Source organism: Dicentrarchus labrax, unplaced genomic scaffold (genome assembly GCF_905237075.1).
Source record: "Dicentrarchus labrax unplaced genomic scaffold, dlabrax2021, whole genome shotgun sequence".
Lineage (NCBI taxonomy): Eukaryota > Metazoa > Chordata > Actinopteri > Moronidae > Dicentrarchus > Dicentrarchus labrax.
The window spans coordinates 32535830-32563565 of NW_026136704.1; the positions used below are offsets into that span (position 1 = coordinate 32535830).

The window sequence follows — 27736 nt, forward strand, 5'->3', positions numbered from 1 at the left end:
TCCTCAAACTTTGTTATTGTTACAGCTCTTTTAGCGGCATCAGTACATTGTTAGTTGGAGTAACAGAGTTAACAGTAAATAAAAAAGCATGAGTCACTTTGATTTTGCACCACATACCTTTATTTTCCGTACATCTCAATGACTCTATGAAGGTTACTGGATGAAGATTTAATATTTCCCTTTTTACCAGCTCCCAAAAACATTATGTTCTCTCCAGCTTGTCACCAGCACCCTGCAGATACCACACGTCTCTTTAATTTATTTTTTATATTTGACCTCCAAATGGTTTGTGACACTTTACAACCTCAAGTTTAACAACATTTGTGTTTCTTTTAAAGGAAAGTGTTTAATTGCATTTAAAAACTGCGAGATTACATGAAATTTTAAAAACACTATTTCCCTCTTTAAACACGTTATTTTTTTAAAATACTTTGACAGAATCTGGTGTATAATCAGCAAGTCATTGTGTGAATGTGAAGGGACATTAAACCAGAATAAAAATTCCATGTAAACTGACCTGCTGTTTTTTTATTAACACTATAAGCATTAAGCATTGGGGTTATCATCAACTGTTAACATATGAAAGAGTCGATACGTCACATGTGTATTGCCAAAACTACTACGAAGTTAAAACCTTTCATCGTATGCAAATATCAAGCAGCGTTTTCCAACCGGTCGACTTTCTGTTACAACTTTTGAAAACCCAAGATACAAGGTTTCTGAAGGGCACTGACAACAGGAGGGAGTCAATGAACCAACTGAGTACATCAATTCAAACACAGCATTAAAAACACACAGATATTGGTTTGGTCTGAAGTTCAAGGAGAACTTACCAGACACGTCATAGCAGACACTCACACACCCAAATACACTCATGCTTGATGCATGCACCCAAGAGCTGAGAACGCTGTGCAAAATACCGACATTACTTTAAGGATAATAAGTGCCAAAGAGAATAAGACTAACTTCATAAATAAACAATAAAATAAAACGAATAATAAAATGGTTAAAAAAAGATTATTAAAAACCACAGTTATCACCAACCTTAAACACTGACCTCACATGGCCAGACACTGATGTTTGTTCAACAGAATATTAAAAAAAAGAGAAGAAACAAACAACAAACAAACTTAACAAAATAGTAACAAAAATAATAATACATTAAGTAACTTTGATTGCATACAGCACTGGTTGGATGCTGGACCTTCAACATGTCCGCCAAATTAGCAAAAATGGATGTACTCATTAAATGTTAAAAGTTACAGATTGAATTTGACAAAAGTGTCTAAAAAAGCTCCTCCATGAAGTCATCACATCCATAGAAAGAGTCCAGAGTTCAGAAAATGAACTGAGCAACTTCAAACCGGTTAAATTGTGAGACCAGGAGTATAATCGGATCATCCAGCTGTGGACATTCAGGGTTTTTGGGTGCTCATTTCCATTTTTAACCTTTATTTTTATTTTATTTTATTTTTTTTACAATATAAGGGTGAATTCCATTCGCATCCGTTCAAAGTCATTAGTCCAGACTGAAAAATACGAGCCCATGTGCAGGTAGAATTTTCATTCTTGAAAGGTCGTCTGTTTAATGCTTTGGTATGAAGCTTTTCCAGAAGCCACCAAGATTCAATTTATAGTCCTTTAGGAGTGTCCTAAAATCGGTGTTGAGTAGGCTTGACAACATTCATTATGTCCCTCAGATGTGACCTTATTCCCAAGTTGAAGAACGATTTGAGAAAGATAATTTTCTACATGGGGGACTCGAGGGGTTCAATGTACACTCAGTGTTTGGGGCAAATTCTCAAGTGCACATCTTTTCTAATACCTCTTCTCTTTCCGTCAACATTTCTGCATGGCCCCTTCTTGTCTTGTAAAGCCATAAAAGGAAGACTTCTCACTTTCTCTCATAGTCTGTTGCAGTTCTGAGGAAGAGGGGAAGGAAGGTGCGACAGTCCATTGATGCTTACTCTTCTCGTCAACTGCCCCTGTCCTGGTCCTCCGGCTCCGGCTCCGGCTCCACCCTGCAGGGTTTGGGTCAAGCTAACTTGGGCTGTGCTGAAGGAAGTTATTCTGCCACTTCCAGCTATCTGGAGGTTGACCGTGGTAGCATAACTGGTCTTCTGGTTCCCCTGTTTGGTAGGAGATGAATGGGCAAAGGGTAGTGGCGATGAGGTTGCAGGCAAGGGGGAAGGGACTGAGGGTATGGGAGGTGTTGTGGCAGCGATTTGGACCTGAGACTGTGCTTTTACTTGGGATTGGTAATTGTGGTGCTGGTATGGGGCAAGTGTAGGGGAGATCATGCCTGAGGAAGGGACAACCACACATGAGGTGGTGAGGTTTTGTTCACGGGAGGGCCGGGCTACATAGGCACAGATAAGCTGACTACGACAACTGCCCTCTTCTAGCTCTGGGTCTCCCCATTCTGTCTGGCTGTCTGATGGACAAGGTGATGAGGCAATGATGGTGGAAGTAGCACTTGTATCAAGGCCATCAGTTCCATTATATTTGTTTGAAAGCTCTCGTACATCTGGCCAGGGCACACTGGTGAAATGCTGCCCCCCATGGGTGCCCTTCCCTGGGGTAAGCCTGCTAGGTGAGAGTGGTGACTGAAGCCCGGCTCGAGGGCTGAGGCAGGACGGTGAGCTGCCGAATGAGGACCATCCGCTCCTTGGACTGGTTGGACAGGACTCCTGCTGGTCAAAGGACCCTCGGCCACTACCACTAAAACCAAGGGACCTGCGACTGCTGTCTGCCCATGAGCGCCGTGCTCCACTAGAGTTGCTCCGGGCCGGGCTAGGGGGTCTGTCTGCTAGATTGGAGGAGAAAGACCTACGGAGGGTTTGAGAGGTTGTTTGGGATGCAGGAGGACAGGGGGTAGAAGGGGAGGAGGCTCTGGAACTACGCAGTGGGATCAAAGAAGAAGAGGAAGTGGGGAAAGAGGCATTCTCCAGTGTTGGTGAGCCTAATGAGGACGAAAACGACGAAGAGGGAGAGCACGAAGCGTATGTAGGGTTTCTAGGTTGAGGTGCTGCAACATTATTTGTCCAAACATTCACTGATACGCCAATAGGAGGCGGGGAGAGGATCCGAGGGCTCAGGCATGTGGAAGACTGCCCAAAGGCTAAACCTGCTGAAGAGGCCCTGGGTAGCTCCAAAGTGAGGCCTAGCGGGTTATGGGAACTTGCACATCCTACCCGTGTGCTCCGGGGGTTGGGAGGTTTGTTTGCCATGGGGGAGGAGTAGTTATGTTGAGGAGGTGGGGAGGTGAGGCAAGTAAATGAGGCAGGGGTAGGAGAGGGAGATGGGGACTGGACTCGTGAGCTGGGTTCTGAAGCTGAAAAAGGCCGAGCTACGCGGTTGTGTGACCCCGACCAGAAAGTATCATGGGTCTGTTGCATTACTATGGCGTTACTGCTACCGTTCGCTAATGGCGCCCTCTGGGGACTAACTGACCAACCCCCATTACTGACGGCACGGTTACTGCTACAGCTACTTGCTAAACTAACGTTGTTATTGTTGTTTGCATTGTGTGATGAGTCAGTTTTGGAGTGAAGGAATGAGATACGAGGGGAAGGGGAAGGAGAGTGGGGAGGCTGATGATGGGCCAGACTCAAAGATGGGGAAGGAGAGCGTTGGGAAAAAGTGGGAGGAGCTGACTGTATGAGAGACGGAGAAGGGCAAGAGGACCAGAGAGAAGATGGCGGACACCTTGGATGTTGGTACCCATCTTTAGTGCACCCCAGTTGGGAATACGCAGGTGTGCCAGAGCCCTGCTGACTACTAGGAGGGATTTTAGGTGAAGGGGAGCGCCGTCGTAGATGAGAAGAGGGGCTTTGGGGTACTGTGTTTGTGGGTGGGGCTTGTTGCAGGGCAGTGCTCTTTCTCGCAATACTCTGACTGATGGACTGGCTGATACAGGAGGCGGCTAAGGATCTGGTGAACGCAGAGGAAGAAGCAATGGGGGAAGAGCATGGAGGAGAGCGGAGAGAAGAAGACGGTGTAGGGGACGAAGGAGGACCTGCTCTTATGGATGAAGATCTCCCAGAAGAAGAGGAAGAGGGAGTAAAAGCAGAGGAGGGTGTAGGAGAGGAAGCAGGGGGAGCTTGCATTGAGGAACCCTTCCCAAAGGAAGGAGTAGGAGATAAACAGGGAAGAGCCCTGGAGACAGGGTTCAGGGAGGTATCTTCAGCTGATACAGGGGTGGGAGAAGATCCAGGAACAATCCTGAATGGTGAGGAACAAGGAGGTGCTTGGACAGAGGAGGAGGAAGAGGAAGGAGAAGCTCGAAGAGGAGAAGGGGCATGGTGTCTGAGGCTGGGTCTGAAGGCTGAGGGAGCGGTGGTGAGGTCTATGTCCTGGCCATGGATGGCACTGGCTGGGTTAGGTCTCTCCACCAGGCTGGATGTCTCCAAGGAGGGTCTGGAAGATGAGTGACTGCCTGAAACGGGCAGGCTGGTAGGGGATCCCTGCTCGTCTGGTTCCCTGGAAAGTGCAGATTTAAAAAGGAAATCTTTAAAACAGTTCATTCAACGAGGGGAAGGGGGGAATCTCAGACTCCACCTAGCAAACCATCTACAGTACATATCTACGTGGCTGCAAGAATCTCAACAATCACAGCTCCTCTGGCTAGATATAGCACAATACGAATGCCAAGATTTATCAATGAAAGACCTCCCTTTCCTTACCTGTTTCAAAAACCCTTTTATTGCAGCGACTCTGACAGTCGAAACTCACCCCAATATGGCACAATCCTGACTTTCAGATCCAAAATAAACCACTATCATTTAACCCACCCTACTAGCCGATCGCACCGCAATAGAAAGACAAATAGCATTAAAAAACAATCAAATCGATTTCACATCTGCTGGATCACCTTTCTGACTAATACCTAACAAAACTGTTACTACTACTACTGCTATTACATATAATATTAGCCTATACTTTATTAATATTAGCAGTGTCATTACTACCATTACAGCCATTGTTAATGTTGTTAATGTTATTGATTTTATTATTACATAAAGAAATAGAATTGTTATCCCACACAACAATACAATGTCAAGCATGTCATATTTAGTATTTTTAGTAATTGTCTTCCAACATCTCATGCCACACCCATTCTCTAGGCCATTACCACATCCTTTTTTCAGAGATACAGTCTAGGAACCATCAGAAAAACCTGAGAGCCTCTAGACTGTCTATAAAGAGTCTGGAAAACACAGTACAAGGGTTCAATTCCCTTGGAGGAGTTCGTTCAAATACAACACCAAAAAATTGGAGAAAATGACCACTAAATCGAAAATGGATGACTTCGGTTTGGGTCTGGATCAAAAAGGCTTTTTTGGTTGTCTGATCATGATACACATGTATACCAATTTTCATAAATGTCTGTCGTACGTGTCTTCAAGGCTGATTCTGGGGGGCGTGGCTAAGCCATATTGCGACGCCATGTACGGGATCAATAGAATACTTATATTTTCACTACCACCGAATTTTGTGCAAAGTTTCACGAGTTTTCAAGCATGTTAAGGCCTCCAAAAATGCTATTCATTTGGTAATTAAAATAATAATAGTAGCTCGAGCAGTTTCAGTTTTGCAGTGAGTAACTAGATAGGGTAGGTAGGTAGGTAGGTAGGTAGGTAGTCCTAGGTAGTGACAAAGTGAGGCCTAGGGGTTTATAGGAACTCCTCCTACCCATGTGCTTCGGGGTCAACTGAGGTTGTCTCTGCTAAGACGTCATGGAGTTATGGCTCCAAAAGGGGGAAAGGGAACACATTGTCCTCTGAGTTTCATTTCTGCCTCCATTACATCTTGAATTTGCATTTTGTGATAACATACATCTGATGTATGTAGAACTGGCTGTGATTATAAGAGATGTCATCTATAATGACATGGATCGGGGGGAAAAAGGGGCCAAACATAAACATAACCACAGCTGCCGCTCTTAACTTATATGCTGCTGTTTGTGTTTTCAATCTGCTAATTTCCCGCAAACTTGGCAGAACCCTAACCTTGCTTTCAGCCCACACACACAGTGTCAGTTGAGGGGAAGTGTGAATGCAAACTTCCTGCCAATAACAAGCAAGGTGACATTCCACACTGTACCGTAATATTCTCTGGCATGTACCAACACTTCAGAAAAGCCCTTAGACCCATTCTTCAACACATGTCCTGGCTTAAACTTTCCTTTTCCACAAAAATCCATCAACTCACAGTCTGATAAGATGGTCACAGGTTTTTATATTTAACATTGATGTATAAAAGGGAACAAAATGTGAATTAAAAGTTTGCACAAGAACCAAATGGTCAAAAGAACGGATCATGCTTCATTCGGACGGCCCAGTTGTTTATTTTAAACTCAAACTGAAGTGATTGACTGGATTTTAATTGTCATACTATGTTATGTGTCTTGCTCAAATCAAAAAACATGTCTGGGCTGGAGTTAATTTCAGGTCAGGACAGGCTCCGCTGACGACAGGATTTAGGATCAGGTTTATATAGAATGAGTTGAAAATCTATCTTCTTCTATCTTTTTAAAGATTATACATTTTATTGCCTTTATTAGACAGAAGCAGCCAAAGAGAGGTAAGGACCACTACCAGGGTGATCTACCATCTCTCCCCTCATATTAAACAGATGTTAAAAAACTGTTGTGGGTAGTGATTATTATTTTTAATCTGCCCCAGACATACCTATGTTCACATGGAGAGGTGTTGTTAGTATTCCTGGTATTAGACAGAGCCCGTTTTCCCATTGTAGTGGGTAGGTCTGGCGGCCTCTGGCTGGTGAATGTTGGTAGACAGTCTACAGACTGCACCGATGGAGGGCGAGGTCGGGTAAGATTTGAGTTTTGAGCTGATGACCAGGGACTCGGTGCTGCCCGTCCTAATGCTTTTTGATCCTCTGGGGTTTCTGTGACTGTATGACTAGAAACCTGCGAGGGATCAGAGGTCATGTGTGAAGGCTGATTCAGGGTTGGTGGAACTACAAGTTCTCCTGGGGTTCTGTAACAAGCTGGGTCTCCTGTAAAGATTACTGCTGATCCTTGTAGAATCATCCTGGGTTGTGATGAAGAGTAATTCAAATCATTCTTTGTCTCATTTAGTTTTGTCTGCTTGTTTGGGGGTTCATCTTTCCTTCCAGAATCTGTGGCGACTCCGTCCACCATGTAAAGTGTTCCCTCATGGACCTGCTCTCCAACCAGTCCTGGGTGAGGCATTGCAGATCTGTGGGACTCTGTTGGAGCCTGGCTCTGTGTAGATGCTACCATCAGTACCAGCTCCCCTGGGGTTGCCCCTCCATCCATAGGTCCTGGGCAAACCAAGTATTCAGTCCCTGCATGAACACTCTGCACATTTTTGGTTAACGTGTCTTTCTTGTCGGTATGTCCTGTGGAAATTTTGTATTCTGATACAACTTTATCTTGTATATTTTGTGCAGCTGGTATATCCTGCTTATATTTATCGTGCTCATCTCCATCTTTGGAAATCTCCCACTGTGGTATGCTGTGAGCAAACAGATTGGGCTCAGAGTGTGCTGGCTGGGTAATGATGTTTACAGATGTTGAATCTTCCCTAACGGCATAAAATGAATCTCCACCACACAGCTCCGACCTGCAGAGAACCAGGAGGAGAATAAAACAAACCTTTAGAATACAAGACCAGACAGAAAGAAGCAATGGGTTAGATTTCTGCTGGAAAATTACTGAACTCACTTTCTTGTTTCTAGTTTTGCAGATGAAGACCATGTAAACATGTGCAACATCTCATATTTATCAGCAAAAATTACTGCTAAAGATAAAGCAAGACAATTCCCTGATGTTCTGCAATAAAGTTGCTGTAAACTATTGCAATGATGTGGAAAAACAAATTAAAGTCATCGATTTCTTTCCTACTAACACCATGACTGAGGCTGTTCCATCCAAGCCGTTGCGCTTCAACAATGAAGGTGAGTTCAGATTAAATATACATATACAGTAACGTAGAGAGGAAGCATGCTTTCTTGTTGTTATTCCAGATTTCACTGGAACAAGTTGTCTTCAATTTTTAATGAACTATATCCAAAAAAAAAACATGATTTTATAGCAGCTTTTCAAAATGTTGAAAATCAGCAGTTTAGGCTGCAATATTTCCCTAAAAAGGCCACAAATCCTGCAAGGTGACTGATTTATTATCTTAACTCCCATAACATCATACATTTTTATTCCTTCCTTTACTTTCTTGTTTGTCATATACTGCCAATTCCTGTAAACATTATCCACTCACCCCTCTCTTTTCTCCTTCTCTTCAGAATCTGAATAAAGTTTTCTGTTTTGGTTCAAGGCTTCATCTCTCCCTGTAGATGACGTAGAGCTGTAGTCCTTGACCTCAGTGACTCTACAGTCTGAGGTCATGGAAGCTGTAGAAGTCCAGGATGAGGCAGCAGAGGGGTACCCGGAGTTGGAGCTATTAGCTTGGGCCTGACTGGATGATGGATTTTCCCCACTGGGGTCTCTTTCTTTGGTCAAGGCTGTGATGAAGTCCCTGGGTCTGGAGAGGGTGAATCCATTTGTCTGGTGCTGACAGGCTGGAGTCAGTTGCTCTTTGACAAACATGTGACCAAACAGCAGAGGCTCACAGAGTGCTGCCACTGGCTCCTGGAAATCTATAACAGAGAATAAATTATACCTCAGTAATGGATTATAGCTAACCACAAAGTAATAAGCTGTTATTATATCAGAAAGGCTTAAAGGTCCAATAATTATGCCGAGCCCCAGATAAAATCTCTATAAAACCCCAACTCATTAAAGAAGTTTTATAAACATACCATTTGTCAGACTCTCTGCTCTCTTTATTATCATCTCCTTCTGGATCTTTTGATCCTCCTGGCTCAAGGTTAGGGTCTGGTTCTGGATTTGGTAATGTGTCGTTTCCTGACTGCACGTCTGGGTTTTAGTTTGGGACTGTGATAGCTGCTTGGTCTGTGTTACGGTTTGGTTCTGAACTTTGGTCTCTGTGTGTTGGTTGTTCTTCAATTCTGTTTGCTCTCGGGACTCAGTTTGGGTCTGAGGTTGAACTTGACTTTTAGTTTGGGCGTGATTTGAGTATCCCGACAGTCTACCTGAACCCCATGATGGGTTCCGTACAGTGCTGGCCCTCTTCTGATGCAGTGGGACCTTCATGGTGCTGGCTTTGGCACTGTACATCTGGGCCAATGTTTGGACCTTACTCAGAATACGCTCTGAGTTTTCCATCAGCAAGGGGTCCACCACAGGGCTGGCCTCAAAAAACCCGATACCGGCTACGTCTGATCCCATTCCCTCGAACAATTCGCGGTTTGCTGAGACAATTCTGGAGTGATGGGACCACCGACCCACTTTTATCTGACTGGGAAAACTGTCAAGATTCACACTGGTCTTACCAAGGTCTCTGTGTTTGGTTCTAGTCCAAGAGGTTTTGGTCTGACATTGTTCTTTAGGTGGCAGAGGTGTAGAGGGTTCTTTGTGAGTTCCATTTGGCTCAGCTACACCTGCTTGGTTAGCTTCATGCCCATTCATAGCAGCTTGGTTTCCAGCACTGGTTTTGGTCGCTTCATTGCTACACTTGTACTGTTTGGTAATAGATGCTCCCTCTTCTTGCTGCCCAGTAGACACAACACTTTCCTCCTGCTCCTGCTTTTCCTCCAGCCCTTCTTCCAGTGGTCCTTTGCAGACCTTTCCATGTTTGTCCTGTATCTCAGCCTCTTCTCCAACGGGCCTGCTGGAGTTCGACTGCAGATTCAGATCCATTTGGTTTGGGGTCTCCTTATCTAGCATAACGGTAGAGATTGGTGACTTGCTTGAGCCCTCTGCATCAGAATCCAAAGAGCTGATTTGTTTATCTGGCTGTCCTTCACTCTCTGCATTTTCTATGAGTGGTGTTGGGGGACAGATTGGACTAGTGGGGGAATGGGGTTCTGTCTCTTGATCAGTCTCTCTATCAGTTGTTTCATACTTAGGACGACCGCTCTCTGGCTCCCCAGGCTGTCCGCCCACATCGAAGCGTGATACCGAATCCTTCACCAAGCCAGATGGGATTTGTGAGAAACTGTTTCTCCTTCTTAATGCGGCTCCTTCTCCCTGTTCATCTTCCTCCATCACCTCGTCCTCTTCGGCCTCGGCTGCCGCCTCATAATAACTCCTGATCTTTTCGATGATCTTCTTGTCACGTTTGGTGAGGTGAGAGCCTCTTGTGGGTGGCTGGCGTTTCTTAATGGGATGAAGGGAATCAGGATTTAGGGAGGAGGTGGTGGCCTCAGTGTTCACCTCTTCCCTGTGACAACTACTGCTGTTCTCTCTTCCTTCCTCTGCTGAGATGGATGGATGAAGATCTGATATTGGGGCAGGGATAATGCTCTCTCTCTCTTCTTCATCTCTTGGCTTCTTCTCAGCTTTCTCTTTTTCTACGACATCTCCTTGGGTCTCTTCATCTACCTCCACACCCTTTTCCACTTGACTTGTTGCATCTGGAATTTCTTTGACTTCACCTTCAAGTCCATTTTCCTCTCCAGAGTCAGCGGTCTGACTTTGGATGATGCTGTCGTTCTCCATCTCTGCTCTTTCCTGCTCCTGTTGCATTGTGGGTCTTTGCTCTGGGCTGGAGGGGCAGGCGACTGGGGGCAGTGGGCAGGTGAAGTTGTCCTGGTTAGATGGAGGCTGACTCTCTCTGGGCTGATCCATGACCTGCTCCTGAAAAGAAAGGTAGGACAATTATTCTACTATGAACTCTGGTATGAATAATAGTATATTTATATGTAGCATTAAGAGACCTTTTGGAAAACATCCATCTTGACAATTAATGGCAAACAATTAATTTTTGGTCCTAAGATGATGAGTCCTGATGGTTTTGGTGTCCCACTGACGGTAACACAAGTGCTATCATCAGGCATACATATCAGGATATATCACCAAACAGGACGATTTCCATTAAATTTGCTGAGCCCATTCACTACATGTTTTAGTCCCATGACTGATGAGAGTATGAGAATAACATGATTGTTCTATTTGTATAAAAATTTGGTGTTTAAAGTACATGACAGACTCTAGGGCAGGGCAGTCTTCCACTGGCGAGTCAAGGACCCACCAAAGCTTCCCGTCCGGCTCACAGAACAACCTCTGATGAAAATATAACAAACTGAGTGTCTATTAAATTACTGCAGATGCAAACAGAACATTTCTTACTTATGAAATATTACCATCAAAGGAAATGCAACCTGTTTGACTGTGAGCTTGATGCTGGAGTTCATGAAAAATGTGTCTACAAAACAAGACAACAGTCATTTTTATACTACTTTTGAGCCTTTTTAGAACTGAATGTGGTAAAAACTAAAGACTGATTTCGGCGCCAACACTATTATACAGAAATAGACCAGATGTTAAGATTGTTGTGTCTTACAAGTACCTGGGAATCATAAATCTGTTTCAAAATGTTTCTCTCAACCTCAGACGGAAAAACTATTATCAATAATGAATAAAGTCAGGGGTAAATCTCATCAGAACTGTGCAACAGACGTGCTAAAAGAGTCAGAATCCTTCGTGTCAGCCAAGATATACATTCTCTGTCATATCCTTTTACACAAAACTGTTTCTCCACAGAGACACACCTTCATCCCCTACAGGACTGATTACTGTAATGCTCTGCTTTCTGAAGAATATAACTCAATCACAATCACTTCAAAACTCAGCTGCACGTGTATTGACGAGGTCCAGAAAGAGAGCACACGTTACACCGATCTTAAAGTCTCTGCACTGGCTACCTGTGTGCTTCAGAATCCATTTATTGGTTTATAAAGCTCTTAATGGTTACTTATTTATCAGATTTGCTTTTAGCCTATCAACCCTCTGTTTAAATTATTGATTGATTGATTGTTTGAGATCTGTGCAGCAGTGCCACACAAGCTATCTTGTCCTGAATGTGAAAAAGAGGAGATGGTGTTTGATCCTAAGTCAGTGGGCGATCTGAGGCCGATGTTGTTGACAGTTTCTGCTCTAGACTGCAACAGCAGATGTGATAACAGCCTGCTACCATGAGGTTTGTGCAAGATGTCGCTGTATGTGCATACAGTCTCCAAGAAGCTGAAATATTGAGTTTGTCTTTTTGATTGATAGCAGTAATAGTCTCTAAGGTATGTTATCTTCTGTGGAACTGCAGGGCCGAGTCCAAAACATGTTTCCCTACAGAGACATTGAAGTATATTCTATTCTATTGTTCAACGTCTTCATTAAGAAGCCGATAGTTTGTCTTTCTGCACCGAGTATTCTGGGAGCTGCAGTATTAAACTACATTTATTACCACTACTTATAACTGCAGCTGCATAACTGTGTCAAAACTGGTTAAAGTGCATTAATATTTCATCAGGACTGCATTATTAAACAAGGCTTTCTTGAGTTTAAGGCTTGTAAGAAAACTTATATATATATATATATACACAGTAGGCCGATATCTCAGTGTTTCACTCCTTTCTATGAAGAAAACTAAACAACATTTTTAAAGTTCAGGTTATTTATTAAGATGTAAACACTGAAGAGCTGAACACTGTATCTGATTAACAGCCTCGTCCTGCATTAGAAAAACAACCAAAGAGCTGAATGAACAACAGCCAAGCCTCAAGAAAACACTGAATCTGTCAATATATAAACCACTCATTCCATTATGATGTTAAATATTTAACAAATACATAATACAGACAGAGAATTGTATAAAAAGTTCTTAAAAATATCAGTAAAACTCATCTCTCACGCAATATTCACAGGAAATACATTGAATATAATATAAAATATCTATAAAATATGTCCTTCAGTCAAAAAATACTAAATGATAATAGGATAATTAGGCATAAATTATTATTACTAAGATTTTTTTTGACAGTCCGGCCCCCACAGTGTCTTTCTTAAACAAGCTGAACCTTCGTTCTAGCAGGGCTTAAGTAGAACTGCAAGTATATAAATGAAAATATTGAACTCTGAGTGAAAAATTGGGATTCTGCTCTGATCTGGAGATGTTAACAGAGTTTATTTTTCAAACCTTTGGGATTAAAAAAGTGGATTTATGTTCACTCTCCCCTACCAACCCGTCTATGATATTACTTCATATTTCTACAGAAGAGGAAGAGAGGAAGTCGGAAAATATGTGTCTGTTATTGATTCCAGCTGTTCCAGCCCTGATCAACCAAACTCCAGTCAGACAACGAGCATTTTAACAACAATGTTGTTATTTCAGCATCATTTTGATGAAACATCTGTTTATTTTGGGCTCAAACCGTCGCTGTAATCCACAATCAGAGTGTTTTATGTCTCATAGAGTCTGGTTTATTCTCACCATTGTGTCAGTGTGGATGGCGCTGAGTCCCTCTCTGGCTCTGCTCTGGTTGATGAACTCCAGGATCTCTTCTGTGATGGACAGCGTGGGAGGAGGGCTTAAGGGGATCAACTCCTCCTCTTCCTCTTCCTCCTCGTTCAAACAGAATGGAAGAGTCTTTTTTGTAACATCTTTCTAATATACTCCTACCTTCAGATTGAAACAAATGTATGTATATGCCCGTCTCGTACCTCTTCCTCTCGGCTTGGTCGCAGCTGTGGCGTCAGGCCCAGTTCGGGTCTCTCTGCCTCCACCTCGATGACGGAGGATGCGAGGGTGCTGCTGCTGCCCGCGGAGCCCAGACTGCCGGCCTGGCACAGCTCGCCCTCGCTGCCGGCCTGCTGCAGGAACAACATCGGACACACAGTCAATGAGGACACGTTACACCTCACTGGCTCATGTTTGTGTCAGCTCATCGTCTGAATCCGACAATTAATTTAACTGACTGACTACCAACGCGGGTTCCTTCCTCAGTCCAGTCTCATTTATTGATTAAAGACAATAATCAGTATCATAAACAGAGTATTTGTGTTATTGGGACACCAGAAAATACAGTAAAATAACTGAAAATACGAGAATTTACAGTACAGTTTTTAGCTTTAATTTACAGTCCTGCTCACCATTATTGGCACCCCTTCATTTTTTGCATAACCTCTACAATATCTTCAGAAATAAATAGAAATGTACCAAATTTATATCAGGATCTTTTAATTGGAGGTCCAAAGTAATTTAACAAAGAAAATTGTTTTTTCAACTTACATATTATAATTTCAAAGAAGAAACAGAAAAACAGCATGTGCAGGAATAATGGCACCCCTCTTTAATATTTGGTTGCACACCCGTTGGCAGTGATGACAGCCTCCAAACGTTTCTTGTAGCCATCTATAAGCTTCTTGCACTTTTCATCTGGTATTTTCTCCCACTCTTTCTTTGCAAACTGTTCAAGCTCTTGAACGTTTGCAGGTTTCTTTTCCCCAATGGCAGATTTCAGCTCATACCAAAGATTTTCAATCAGATTGAGATCAGGACTCATTGCTGGCCATTTTAAAACAGTCCATTTTTTCCTTTTCAACCATTCCTGCGTGCTTTTGGATGTGTGCTTTGGGTCTTTGTCTTGCTGGAGGACCCTTGATCTTCGACTCAAACCAAGTTTTCTTACACTGGGTAGGACATTTCGCTCTAAAATCTCTTGATAATTCTCTGATTTCATGATTCCTGTGATACGGTCAAGGCCTCCAGTACCAGATGCAGCAAAGCAGCCCCACAGCATTATGGATTCTCCACCATGCTTAACTGTTGGTAGGGTGTTCTTTTCCTTGTAGGCTTCATTGCGCCGTCTGTAAAGAAACTTTTGGTGTGCATTGCCAAAAAGCTCTATTTTTGTTTCATCTGTCCACAGAACATTTTCCCAGGAGGATTGTGGTTTGTCCAGGTACTCTTTGGCAAAGATTAGTCGTTCCTTTTTATGTCTTTTCCTCAGCAATAGTGTCTTCCTTGGCCTTCGCCCATGAAGCCCTGTTTGGTTTAGTGTGCGGCGTATGGTACTTGTTGAAACCATGACCCCAGACTGTTCCAGGTTGGCCTTCAGGTCTTTGGATGTTTGATGTGGTGTTTTGTCCACCATTCGCACCAACGTTCGAAGACTTCTCTCATCAATTTTTCTCTTCCCCCCACGTCCAGGGAGGTTCTTGACAGTTCCATGCTTGGCAAACTTCTTAATAACATTACGCACTGTTGAAACAGGGATACCAAGGTCTTTGGAGATGGCCTTATACCCTTTGGAGGTTTTGTGTTTGCTAATTATCGCACTTCTGATGTCCTAAGACAGCTCCTTTGTCTTCACCATTGTGACAAAGGAACAGGGGATAACAGATGGCTTTTTAAAACACGGAAACAAACAAACATCATTCATTGGCTAATTCATGTCACATGGGCACAGACAATTTATCACAGGTGATTCTCATTTGTGATTTACCACAGGTGAGTCACAATGTGTTTCCATACTGATTTACAGCAAAGGGTGCCAATACCAGTGACACAGCAAGCTTTAAGTTTTTCTATTTTTTCCTCCCATTGTTTATTGTTTTAAATTGTTGTTTATCATTTGCTATTTTGTCTCAAACATGAGTTCTCTATAGAACAGAATGTTTCACTTGATTCATTTTTTCAGAAGATTTTCCACATTATGTACTTAAACTTCATGGGTGCCAATAATGGTGAGCAGGACTGTACATAAAATCTTGTGTTATTTTTTTAGCTGTTGTTCCAAACAGTTTGCAGCTGCACAAATGAAATATTGTAAGTAAAAAAAACATTCTTGATTCTAGTCTACTTGATCAATAAACTTGACTTAAATGTTTCAGTGTAATCCGTTTCAACAATATTTTGAGTGAACTTATCTGGTTTTATAGTGTAACTTAACTTTAAAAATTTGTTATGAAACATTTGTTTTGGTTTGTTAGCTTGGGATAATAATATGTATACATTTTATATATAATAATACAAAAGTGTAATTATTAAACTGAATAAGGTTGAAATAGAAGATAAAATGGAAATATAGTATAGATTATAGTTTTAGACAAAAGTTTTCAATATTCTGTTCCCCAAATATATAAATAAGTAACTTATATAATAACTATACTATAATAACTTTAGTAATAATCAGTTTGTGAGGCCATATATGGGAGGAGCATGAAGGGGCTGAGAGGTGGTTTTACCTTCAGAGCTGCAGGAGTGTCCGGTGGGAACGAAGGGCAGGAGCAGAGAGACAGACAAAGACAGAGTTATTATGGATGTTTAATATTGTTTAACAGTTGGCATCCATACAAGTAAAATACAGTCCTGTTAAAACATGTGTTGTTTTAACAGTTTAATAGGTCTGACTGTCGGAGCTGCTGGCCAAAACCAAACCTGACAGTAGCGTTGGTAATAAATCAGAGGTTAACAATTTCTGGAACTATAGCAGGAAATTAACTCTAAGCAGCAATAATTATCTTCTGTGTAAACTCACTGAAACATCCAACGGTGGTCAAGACATTTTGCTTCATGAACAGAAACTGTCCTTTGAGATGTTGCCTCATTAAGGCCGATTTATTCTACAAAGCCTAACCCTAGTTAAAGAAAATGGTATCAAATGGCGTTTTTACTGAGCAGCCAAATGTGTAATGTTCACGGCTTAAAAATAATGACCAATTATTTGACATTTGACCCCAAAACTGCAGATCCTGCACCCAGTCTTTGTATAAACAGTGTATATAGTGCGACGGTACATTTAGTGCAGTAATATGTGAACTGTTATCACTATCTGCTGCTCATTTTTTTACATATTTTTGTTGTGTAAGAACGAGCGAGACTGAGGTTTGAACATAAAACAGTCACTTAAAACTTAATTTTCAGTCGTAAATCAATTCTGAGTTTGGTTTGGCTTTGTAGGGAAGTAAAATCAGGTTTCAGTGTGGATGTGTGACTCACCGTTGGGGTGAAACACTGCTTCGATGTCTTTAGCCGGAGCTGGAAAAGAAAAGAAAGACTTTATTTAATCTGCTGGCACTCGATTAAAGCAGTTTTTCTTCTTAGGAGCAAATAAACATGTGCATGTGAAGGAAGAATTAAAAGTCTGAGCTGTGGGTTTGTGGTCCCTGAGCAGGTGACTGATTGCCTGTCGGTAGCCATACTCAGTTGTTTCTGTGAGTCTTTACATGAACTGTCTCCGTCTACCTGACTGTCTCCTGGTGCGTCTGTACGGCAGGTTTCCCTCCAGCAGCAGTGGCAAACCCTTCCTGGACTTCTCAGGTGTGTACATCAGCAGCTCTGGAGGCTCTTGAGAGACATATTAGATTTAAAACATTAATATATCAGCAACCAGCTATTCTCTATTTAAAGATCCAGAGTCACAGGGTGTCTCACTCCCTCTGCCTGTGTTGTATCACAGCCTCTCTGTGGTTTGTTTCCATAGCCAGTAAAACTGCTATTTTTATCGTCTACGTCGGTGAATTAAGGATTTATTTCCACCAAACCTTCTTTCTTCTACGACTACGTTCATCTGCCTTTATAGCTTTTATACGACACAGCTTCTTAAACAACCCTCTAACTTTGTTTACTCTACAGAGACCTACAGACCTTTATATGAAGCTTTTATGGATATTTTCTGTAAAGATAAGAGTTATTTTTTCCAATACTTCGTTCATAAAGAGAATTGTACATTCCTGCAGGTTTGCTTTAAGGTAAAGTCACTAATTGGCTTTAAAATAGGTTAAGAAATAAGGCCGGTGCTATTAAACAAACAGGAGGACATAATAAGTTTGTTAAGAGACTATTTTCAGTGGCGGATAAATCCACATTTGGTGGTCTAGTGAGTATTTGAGGCAGTATAAATAAACTACATTGTGTTCATGCTAATGAAGCAACAGTGTGCTTCAATTATGTGTTTTTAGTACTTTTTGAACAACAATGGAGCTCTACGGCTCAGAGGAGGAAGATACGGAAACTTGACACTGTGTGATGTTTTTATCTGGAGTAAAAAGACGACTAACCCTGACCTGATTGACGTCTGCCTCTGTGATAGCCGTGGATGTCATCCAATCGTGATGAAGCAGAGGACTTCTTCAGGTTGTCCTGGTCGAACTGAGGAGCTGAAATACAGAAAGTGATGTCAACCCCCGTCTGACTCGAGCTAGAAACAGCTATTTAAAGTTAATTTATTCACAGATAACTGGCACGAAGAACAATATATTACAGTAAAAGCTGATAGAAATATGTGTGTGTGTGGTGTGTGACTCTGACTTAGTCTACGTTCGGGGACACAGAATAAACACCAGCTAACTGGGGACGGCTTGTCCAAATGAGGACCCAATTTGGAAAGAGCAGATTTTTGGGTCAGAGGTTAAGGTTAGGGTTAGGCCTGTAGTAGTTTGGGTCTCCAGGAAACGAATGTTAGTCCCCAAAAGTGTTATAAGTTAGACTATGAGTGTGTGTGTGTGTGTGTGTGTGTGTGTGTGTGTGTGGACTTACATTGACAGAAGTTGTCTCCCAGGACCTGCCTCGCCTGGAAAGAATGATACTCGTGAGTCATCGGGGCATAAAACATTCTTACGTCAGTTAAACTCGAGGTTGATAAGAGACAGAAGATAAACGTGTGAATCTTCAGAACCAGTCTGACTTTATGAAGCTGAAAATAACAAAGATAAGAAGAACGCTGCTTCTTCAAAATGAACTTTCTGACAGTCAGCATCTGTTTCTGTTTAACACTCAGTCATAAAACTGAATCCTCCTGGTGACCCGTCCTAATGCATGATGGGAAAGGAGTCCATTGTTACCTTGAAACAGATCTCTGAGAGGAAGCAGTACTTTTACTGCTGTAGAGGAATAAATGCACAGAAATAAGGACAGTATGCAGAAGATTAAAGACGGGATCTTTCACAGATTTTACTTTTATGTGGAAATAAGAATAAATAATAATAATTTTGAATTAAAAATGTACATGTGTATCTGGATATTGTAATTTGTAATGGTTCTGTTTTTGTTACCTGCCTCAGATGTAAATTAGCATTCTTGCTAACTCCTGCATGTTTACCGTTTTATGGATGTTCATTAACATGTTCTGTCCCCATCAAACATACAAATAAAATAAACAGTGGGAAACATATGAAGGTTGCTCGGTTGCTGCTTATAATCAAATTCATAAAGAAAATGTTTTGTATTTCTTCCTTTTGTAAACTTATATCGTAAATAAAAAGGGACAAGGAGTTAAAAGCATTCAGAGAAACAAAAAAAGGAAAAGGTCGTTCCAAAATATTCTAAAACTAAAGTATGTTTTGGTTTCTATATTCAACAGTATTGATTAATCAGTTTATTATTCGTTTAGTGATTGGTTTTGATTTTGGTGACAGGTCCAACTAGTAAGTGTTTTAAGTGCAGTGAAGAGTTTGTGTGAACAACCAACAGGTGGCAGCAAAGACCAACAGAAGACTCCTGACGTCCAACTGCAACTACAACCAGTATTACTACTAATACTACAACTGATACTAACACTACTTCTAATACTGATGCTACTATAACCCATATTGTCATTTTTAAAAGTGCTACAGCTGCTGCACTACTACAATTATTACATTGTCTACCAGTACTGCTAATACAGTTACTGTTACTTCTATACTGCAGGAATCCTGTTCTCCCTGCTGGTACTAATACAACAACTATAGTATATATATATATATAAACTCTTGTTGCTCCTCCATCCTCCTTCCTTCCCTCCCTCCTTCCCTCCTCCATCTTTCCTTCCTTCCCTCCTTCCTTCCCTCCTTACCTTCTGTGGGAGAGAAGCAGGATGGTTTTCTACGATCAGTCTCTTGAGGTAGTGCACCCACAGTCTCTTCTCCTCCTGGTTCTTTGTCTGCAGTAATGATTCAAGTATTAAACATATAATATGAACAATGGTAGGTACATGAAGTACTCAGACGTAGTTTTCATGCACTCTCAATACAATATGTTGTATATTTGTTTAATTCAACTGTAATTTCTATCTCTCCTATTAGCTGAGGGACTCCACAATCCCTGAGTTGAGCTGCTGTAAACGGTATCTTACTTTAATTATGACCTTTCCATGTAGAAATATTGGTCATTAGTTCATCTTCCTGCGCTGTAACATCGATACATAAGATTGATTATATTAGTATTATAGTTTATCAGCTGATGACTCAGACATCCGATTCTTGAAGTTCACTTCAACCAAGAATGAGACATTGGTCTGAAATTCTTACCGACTTTAATCACATTAAGATAACTTTTATGGTAAATATACGTTACAATATACATGTACTAATCAATAAAACTACCCCGATTCTTCTTTATGGCAGCGTAACTTCTCGTTAGTTGAGCAGGTAGGCAGAGACAAAGTTTTAATTTGTTAAAATCAGTGTGGAAACATCTGATGAAAATAAAACAAAGTACCCAAATATTAGTAATTGGATTTGGTCTGAAAACAGTAATATTGGTTCATCCCTACCCATAACCCAACTGAACAGCCCCAGAGTGGGTTCAGTGGATCAGTACTCCACTATAATAACTAATGAAGTGATATCAGAGAGCTACCAACACTCACCTGGACGGTGTGCTGCTGTTTGGGAATCGTCTGATCTGACACTTTGAAACACAGAGGATCCTTCAGCGTCTCGACCAGCAGCAGATTACAACACTGCAGCAGAGAGACAAACATGAGGAAAAACACTTATAGAGGTCACAGAGCTGCTCAGAACGAGGGTTAATGGCACCAAAGCTAAAGATTGTGTCTGATTTCCTTCAAATTTGATCGTTTTTTATGATGATAAATCGAGGGTCCGTCACATTTAGGCCATCGTGGGTCGATAAAGTTTGGGTTTTAGTAATCAGAAGGTCCATATAAATAAATAAAAATGTGTTGAAGGACGTACGAATATGTGCGTGCTGTAGACAAACTGCTCCAGCCTCTTCTTGGCGATCAGCAGCATCTTATCGAACAGGAAGAAGGCTCTCTCCTTCTTCACCCTGTGGACCTTGAACGAACCCTCCAGAACCAGCTCACCGAACCCGCTGAGGTCCGGCCCGCTCCAGTTCACCAGCAGGGACTCAATTTCCTGCGAGGGAGGAAGAGGAGGTGAAAGGTCAGAGGTTAACTAGAGAGAAGCTTTGATGGCACACATATTTAATCCAGAGGGTTTCCTGAATCTTCAAGGTGATGAAGAAAGTTTTAAAATGATCTAAACCAGCAAGAACCTTCAAAGAACTGAACCTCAATCAATCCAATCAATCAGAGGCTCAAGTTCTTTGATATAAACAAATTTCACAGTAAATTAAATCGGATTTATAATTGTGATAATAGACTATCAGTGAATTTTTAGGAAACTGACAAGCCACTAAAGAACCTTTCTGTGATTGGTTCTTGCAACCATTGAAGAATCATCCTTTACTGTGTGTGTAGATAAAAGTTTATTGGATTAACGTGTTCAATTTCCCTAAAAAACACTGATTTCTGTCTGTTCTGAGTGTCTGTCGTTGTGTAACACAGTTTAAAAGTCACCAAAGGTGACAGAAAGAATCGCCGTCCTTTCTCCTTTCAGAGTATTTCACTTTCACAACATTACTGGAAGTATTTTAGGGGTTCAGGAGAAACAGGAAAGAGTTTTTGTGAAAAATAAAACAGTCTCTTTAAACCACCTGAACCCTCCTCCATCTGTGAACGTTTCACCTCCGGTCCCAGCTGCTGAGAGGTCAGAGGTCAGCACCTGTGCATTTCCTGCACCTTGAAGGGTTAAAGTTTGTGAAGATGTGTCGGTCAGCTGCAGCCGGTGAGTCAGCTCCTCCACTGTACGACAGTCACCCAGCTGCAGAGACGACCTTCGACCTCACACAACCAGCTGGATGTAGAAACGTACGCTAGGATATCACAGACCCAATGGTATTAAAACTGCACTAAAGCTTAGCTGGAGTCTGGTGGAGAGTGATAGTGATATTACGGCTGTTTGTGGTTAAACTAAAGGTCTATCTCTGTAGGGATCCTTTCCATAATGCTGTCAGACACTGACAATAACAACCTGAGTCTGTCAGTGGCAGAAACAACTACTGTTAGTGGAACAAACAACAACAACTGTTAGTGGAACAAACAACAACTACTGTTAGTGGAACAAACAACAACTACTGTTAGTGGAACAAACAACAACTACTGTTAGTTGAACAAACAACAACTACTGCTAGTGGAACAAACAACAACTACTGTTAGTGGAACAAACAACAACTACTGTTAGTGGAACAAACAACTACTGTTAGTGGAACAAACAACAACTACTGTTAGTGGAACAAACAACAACTACTGTTAGTGGAACAAACAACAACTACTGTTAGTTGAACAAACAACAACTACTGCTAGTGGAACAAACAACAACTACTGTTAGTGGAACAAACAACAACTACTGTTAGTGGAACAAACAACTACTGTTAGTGGAACAAACAACAACTACTGTTAGTGGAACAAACAACAACTACTGTTAGTGGACGCATTTGTCCCTAAGGATTAATGTTAGCTTATGTTGCTGCCCCTTTTTACAAAGATTTTCCCATCTAATTCTGTGAATTAAGGATTAATTTCCACCAAACAAGCATTGCTGCTGGTCGGAAAGATTAAAAAAGTAAGTTTGTTTTGTTTTGTTTCTGTGCAGTTTAAAGGAAGTTTGATATTATGATGATCTGAAGGTAAAATGAGTGTTTTTGTCTATGGAGTCTGGTGGAGAGTGATATTATGGCTGTGTCTGTTTTCTGGCTGTTTTTGGTGATTGTTGGAAAGACGGTTTTGGTGAGTTTTGTTTTGTTTCTGTCCAGTTTGCAGTGTGCTGGGTAAAATTACTGGTTTTGTCAATGGAGTCTGGTTGATATTTTTTGGTCGGAGATGCTGCAGCTCTTGTGCAGTGATTGCACTGAATGTGATTTAATGGTTTAAATCAAATCATAAAGATTTCATTAAACTCCAGTATGCTTACAATATCAGTTAAAACTATTTAGGACTAGTCTGGAAACTGCTTTTTAGAGCTGATTGTCGGTTATTGAGCGTGTGCTGCTGCTCACAAACATTTTTAATTTAAGTATGTTTGAACTGAATTTAACTGGAATGAACTGACTCAAAGGGAACAAAGCCAGCGGCAGAAAACAGCGACTTAAAAAACTAAATTCAAAACAGTCAAACAGGCTGCAGAACAAAGAGCGAAGCAGAGAAACAGCCGAGCTGACAGGACGGGTGTTAAAGCTCAGCTGGAGAAGAGAAGAAACCAACACACATACACACACACACACAGCGCTGAACATGTCCACGTGTGATGGAACAAGTTAATAACATGTTACTGTGCATGTAATGATGTGAACACGTGCTGAGGAATGCAGCAGTTGTAGAGTTTGACACCTAAAGGTCGACAGCCGACCTCCAGCTGTCCGTCTGTCTCCCTTACAGGCCCGGAGAGGAAGCACAGGTCTCTTGGCCGCTCCGGAGGCGGGAACGCTGTGCAGAAAATGTTTCTTAAACTAAAACATGACGGGAATCTTTTCTCAACTTCTCCGGCAGTTTGAAATCCTGCAGATGAAATTATGGTCTGAAAATCATCAATACTGCCATCTTTGATCGAGGAACGAAGAGTCAGCCCCTTTCAGGACAATAAATCTTGTTTTTTAGTCTCCCAGAAGCTGTCTGCTCAGCTGGTTATTATTCATGTTACATATTTAAAGTACAGCTCTGGACACATTTTTCCTCTTCTTTCATGTTGAGACTCAAAGCAGCAGTTAATGTATCCACTAACAAGTATTGTGTGTGTATCACAGCCTCATATATCTTCTTCCTCTGTTGTCCAAATGCAGTCTTTATTTACAGAACCTCCACTCTCTAAAAAACAGCCTAGTCCTGCTTCAGAAAAGTTCAGCTAATAGAAGAAAGAGAATACAAACAGAGAGGTTGCTTCAGTCTGTACCTGCAGTCGCACTGCGTGTTCCTGTTTCCTCTTCATGTCGTTGATGTACCAGGCGACCGCCGTCATGGTGATGATGGCGTCCTCAACGACCTCATATCCGGGGTCGCTTTTGTCAAAGTGCTTCGAAAGTTCCTGAGAAGAGACGAAAACACAAAAAAGTGTGTATTTATAATGTGACATAAACCAGGTCCCGAGAGGGGAAGTACCACCTGTAGGGGGCTTTGTTTTAAAGCTAGAGTGAAGATAATGATATCAGTTAACATAGTTTGTTAACTGACAGATATTTTGTATAATTATGGAAGTTTTCACAACAGAAAAGTTGAATAAATGTTGTTTATCAGTGTATAAGCATTGGTAAACTGTCAAAATACAGTTTTTATCAGTGTAAACAGCAATAATTACTGTAATTTCACAGATAATGAGTTTTATTTCAGTTCTATAACTGTTAACATTCAGATTAAAATAAGAAAAATCAAATAATATTTTTATTTTATTTATAATTTAAGCCTGATTATTTGTATTATAGCAGAGTTCACCTGTATTTATAGCTCATTGCATTGGTTTAACAGTGTAAATGTCTTTAATTAAACATTAAAAAGACGAAAGAAGAAGAATGTCAAATTAAAGCTGCAATTTTAATTACAGGAAATTACTGTATTTTTACGAGTCAATTATTATTATGTATTTAGCTACTGTGTTATTTTTTTACAGAGTACAATGTTCTCAAAATTAAAAATCAATCCAACTAGCTCACTGGCTTACACAGCAGTTCATCACAGAACCCGACTGAACCGGGACCAGCTGAGGATTATGGGAAAATCCCAGCGCAGCTCAAAACACATGTTTGACCAGTGTTTAAACTGGCCACTGTAGACAGTTCAGCAACAACACACAATAATACAGACCAAACATCACAGAACAAAGAGCAGACTCTAACAGTGTGTGCGTTTCTGTCTGTTTCATCATCCCTCGCTCCTCTCAGAGGTGGGCTTGGACTGGAACCAGTGAAGAAACTCAACAAGTTTATTGGGAAAAGCTGCGTGTGTGTGTGTGTGTGTGTGTGTGTGTGTGTGTGTGTGTGTGTGTGTGTGTGTGTGTGTTGAGAGCGTCAGCTGAGTATCTTCAGATGTTTGCGTTCAGACGTTCAGACGTTCGTAAAGGTTGTGACTGATGATTCAAGTGGGAGCTGGAATTTATGAGAGATATAAATATATATAGTGTTCAACAGATTACCACCCAGCAAAGAGTTTAAAGTGTTTGAATGTACAGTACGCAGTTTCTGCCACTAGGGGGAAAACAATGACAAGTGCGATGAGGTGGTGAAGCAGCGTGGGATCATGGGAGTTGTTGTCTTCACCACCATTGGTGTCATTGCAGTCAGCTTCTCCCGGTTAGGATTCCTTCAGTGTTCATGGTTCAGGAGGTTTCTACCGGGAGCCCAATGATCCACAGAGGTCTCCTCCTCTCCAACACAAACAGACCCGCTGATTAAAACCACTAAACACACTGAATAAAGCAATTCCACCTTAAAAATCACTGCTTCTCCCACGCTGTTGGACAGACCAAGGACGTCCCGGAGGGGCTGCGAGCCAAGCTGCTGCTAACATTAGCTCAGCTTGTTTCTTTGATAACTTAAGATCCAGACGTCCGATGACTAAAATCCTTCATCCGGTTCAAATCTAGAGTTAAAAAGCACCAAGATCTAAACAGTGGATGGTAAAAATCTGTTCAGACTGGACAAACAGTCAATGTATGGTAAAAAAAACCCCAAGTAATTATCTGGGTTTGAACACACTTCTTTTCCTAATCTTAACCAAGTAGTTTTAACTAAACTGCGACCATGAGCCAGCATTTAATGAGTTGAAAACACACTAGTTTCTATCCTAAGTGACATGGCAAAGAGTTTAACTTTGCAATCTGGTAGCACGAGTTCCACAAGGCTCAATACTGGGTCCCCTCCTCGTCTACATAAAGATACTTGTTGCTGTCACACGCATATTTTTGTCTGTGGAATCTCTTTGTGGATTTTTGTCCTCTGGTTGAGAGGTCACTGCTCACCTGACAGATATCTCAGAGTTGATGCAGAAAGGTTCAACCTGGACTGAGCTATCTTCAAAAGTGTTTTTAGACGTTTATTTTGCATTTCTAATTCTTAAAGGTTCACCACCACTAGATGTCACACTCAGCATCTCAGACCAAAGTAAAGGGGTGATGAAGCCCACCAGACTCCACTGACAAAACCAGTAATTTTACCATACAGAAGCAAGAAGCAACCGTCTTTGTTAGTCACCAACTCGTTAAACCTTGTGGACAAATGGCGCCCGTCAAAGTTTATCCACTAATAATAGTTGTTTCTGCCACTGACAGACTCAGATGGTTATTGTCAGTGTCTGACAGCATTATGTAAAGGATCCCTACAGAGATAGACCTTTAGTTTATCCACAAACAGCCGTAATATCACTATCACTCTCCACCAGACTCCAGAGACAAAAACAGAAATTCAAAGTGAACAGAAACAGAATAAAACTTATTCAAACCGTCTCTGTTAGTGTTTCCAACAATCACAAACTCTGGTTTGTTGGAAATAAATCTTTAATTCACCGACGTAGATGTTAAAACAGCAGTTTAAGTCGGAGCAGACCGGCTATGGAAACAAACCACAGAGAGGCTGCGATACAACACAGGCAGAGGGAGAGAGACACCATGTGACTCTGTTTCTTTATATAGAGAATAGCTGTTATCTTTATATTAGCTGTTTGCTGATATATTAATGTTTTAAATCTTAGATATGACCTTTAATGGCAAATAGCATTTATGACCCTCATGTGACACACTGATGTCAGGGTCTCGTCCTTGTTTCGGGGACTCTTGTAAAACCCCACAGATGTGAGCTGACAATGATGTACAGCAACGTCCACATGTGGTTCACACACTGCAGCCGTTCATCTTTGAACTCAAAGAGGGGACACGCTGAGGGCGCCGTGTCCTCAGCCGTCCTCTGGATGTTTCTCACTGAGAGGAGGAAGAGCTTTATTGTTGTGTATTTATAACTCTGTGTGCTGACAGTAAACAGACCTGTTGCCTGGAAACTAAACGCTCATAAATACCCAGTGAGTCCTCACTGAACTGAAGAAGTCCATCGATCACGTATTCAACTGTAGGTGGTATCTGTTGTATCAGACGTTATTTAGGGACTTTATGTAGTACTGAAGGTGGTGCCATAAGCAGTTGGGGGTTGTGAGGCATTACATTTAATAGGTTGCCTGTAGTAATAGATGGTATTTGAAGTAATCTATGTGGTATTTACAGGGGTTACCTGTGGTTCTAAGTGGTATTTTAACTACTGCGTGTAGTAGTTCAGGTGCCACCTGTGGCTTTAGGTGGTATCTGAAGTACGGCCTGTAGTATTTAGTAGTATTTGAGTGCATCTGAGGACTAAACCTGAAGGAGCAGATGCTACGTGAAGTACCACATGTGTTTGAGGTAGTATCAGGTGGTCTTTGAGATATTATATGTAGTATTTGAGGTATTACTTGTTGTAGTAGGTAGTATTTTATGTGGTAATTAAGGGATTAATTGTGGTGCTAAGTAGTATTTTAACTACTGTATGTAGTATTTGATGTACAATAGGGTCTGGTGGTATTTGAGGTGTTACCTGTAGTAACAGGTGGTATTTGAGGATCCTCTGCACCGGTTTGAGCAGGTATGTCTCCAGAGGTAACGAATGGTTCAGAGTCGTCTGTCTCTCCTGGAAGAAACAAACCAGACTTTTGTTCTTCATACATTCCCTCAGTACCGCCACCGAACTATGGAGAGACAGAAAGAGAGATGGAGAGGGAGAGAGGGAGAGAGGGGGGGAGGAAGATTTGTTGAATCAGTCAA

At 41.5% G+C, this 27736-nt stretch overlaps 1 protein-coding gene across 1 annotated transcript in view; it reads right to left on the reverse strand.

Moving 5' to 3' along the window:
• Positions 1 to 97: 97 nt before the first annotated feature.
• plekhg2 (pleckstrin homology domain containing, family G (with RhoGef domain) member 2) overlaps positions 98 to 27736 on the reverse strand; it is an 86459-nt gene continuing 58820 nt past the window's right edge. The window contains exons 7-22 of the mRNA XM_051397330.1: positions 27510 to 27660; positions 23855 to 23986; positions 20801 to 20983; positions 20473 to 20565; positions 19678 to 19764; positions 18384 to 18417; positions 17906 to 18004; positions 17091 to 17192; positions 16845 to 16883; positions 16091 to 16098; positions 13565 to 13774; positions 13335 to 13466; positions 8806 to 10705; positions 8265 to 8643; positions 6693 to 7613; positions 98 to 4482 (exon numbers count right to left, since the gene is read on the reverse strand). Coding sequence (XP_051253290.1) covers positions 1905 to 4482; positions 6693 to 7613; positions 8265 to 8643; positions 8806 to 10705; positions 13335 to 13466; positions 13565 to 13774; positions 16091 to 16098; positions 16845 to 16883; positions 17091 to 17192; positions 17906 to 18004; positions 18384 to 18417; positions 19678 to 19764; positions 20473 to 20565; positions 20801 to 20983; positions 23855 to 23986; positions 27510 to 27660 — 7048 coding nt within the window. The 3' untranslated portion in view covers positions 98 to 1904. The remainder of the gene's footprint in view (positions 4483 to 6692; positions 7614 to 8264; positions 8644 to 8805; positions 10706 to 13334; positions 13467 to 13564; positions 13775 to 16090; positions 16099 to 16844; positions 16884 to 17090; positions 17193 to 17905; positions 18005 to 18383; positions 18418 to 19677; positions 19765 to 20472; positions 20566 to 20800; positions 20984 to 23854; positions 23987 to 27509; positions 27661 to 27736) is intronic.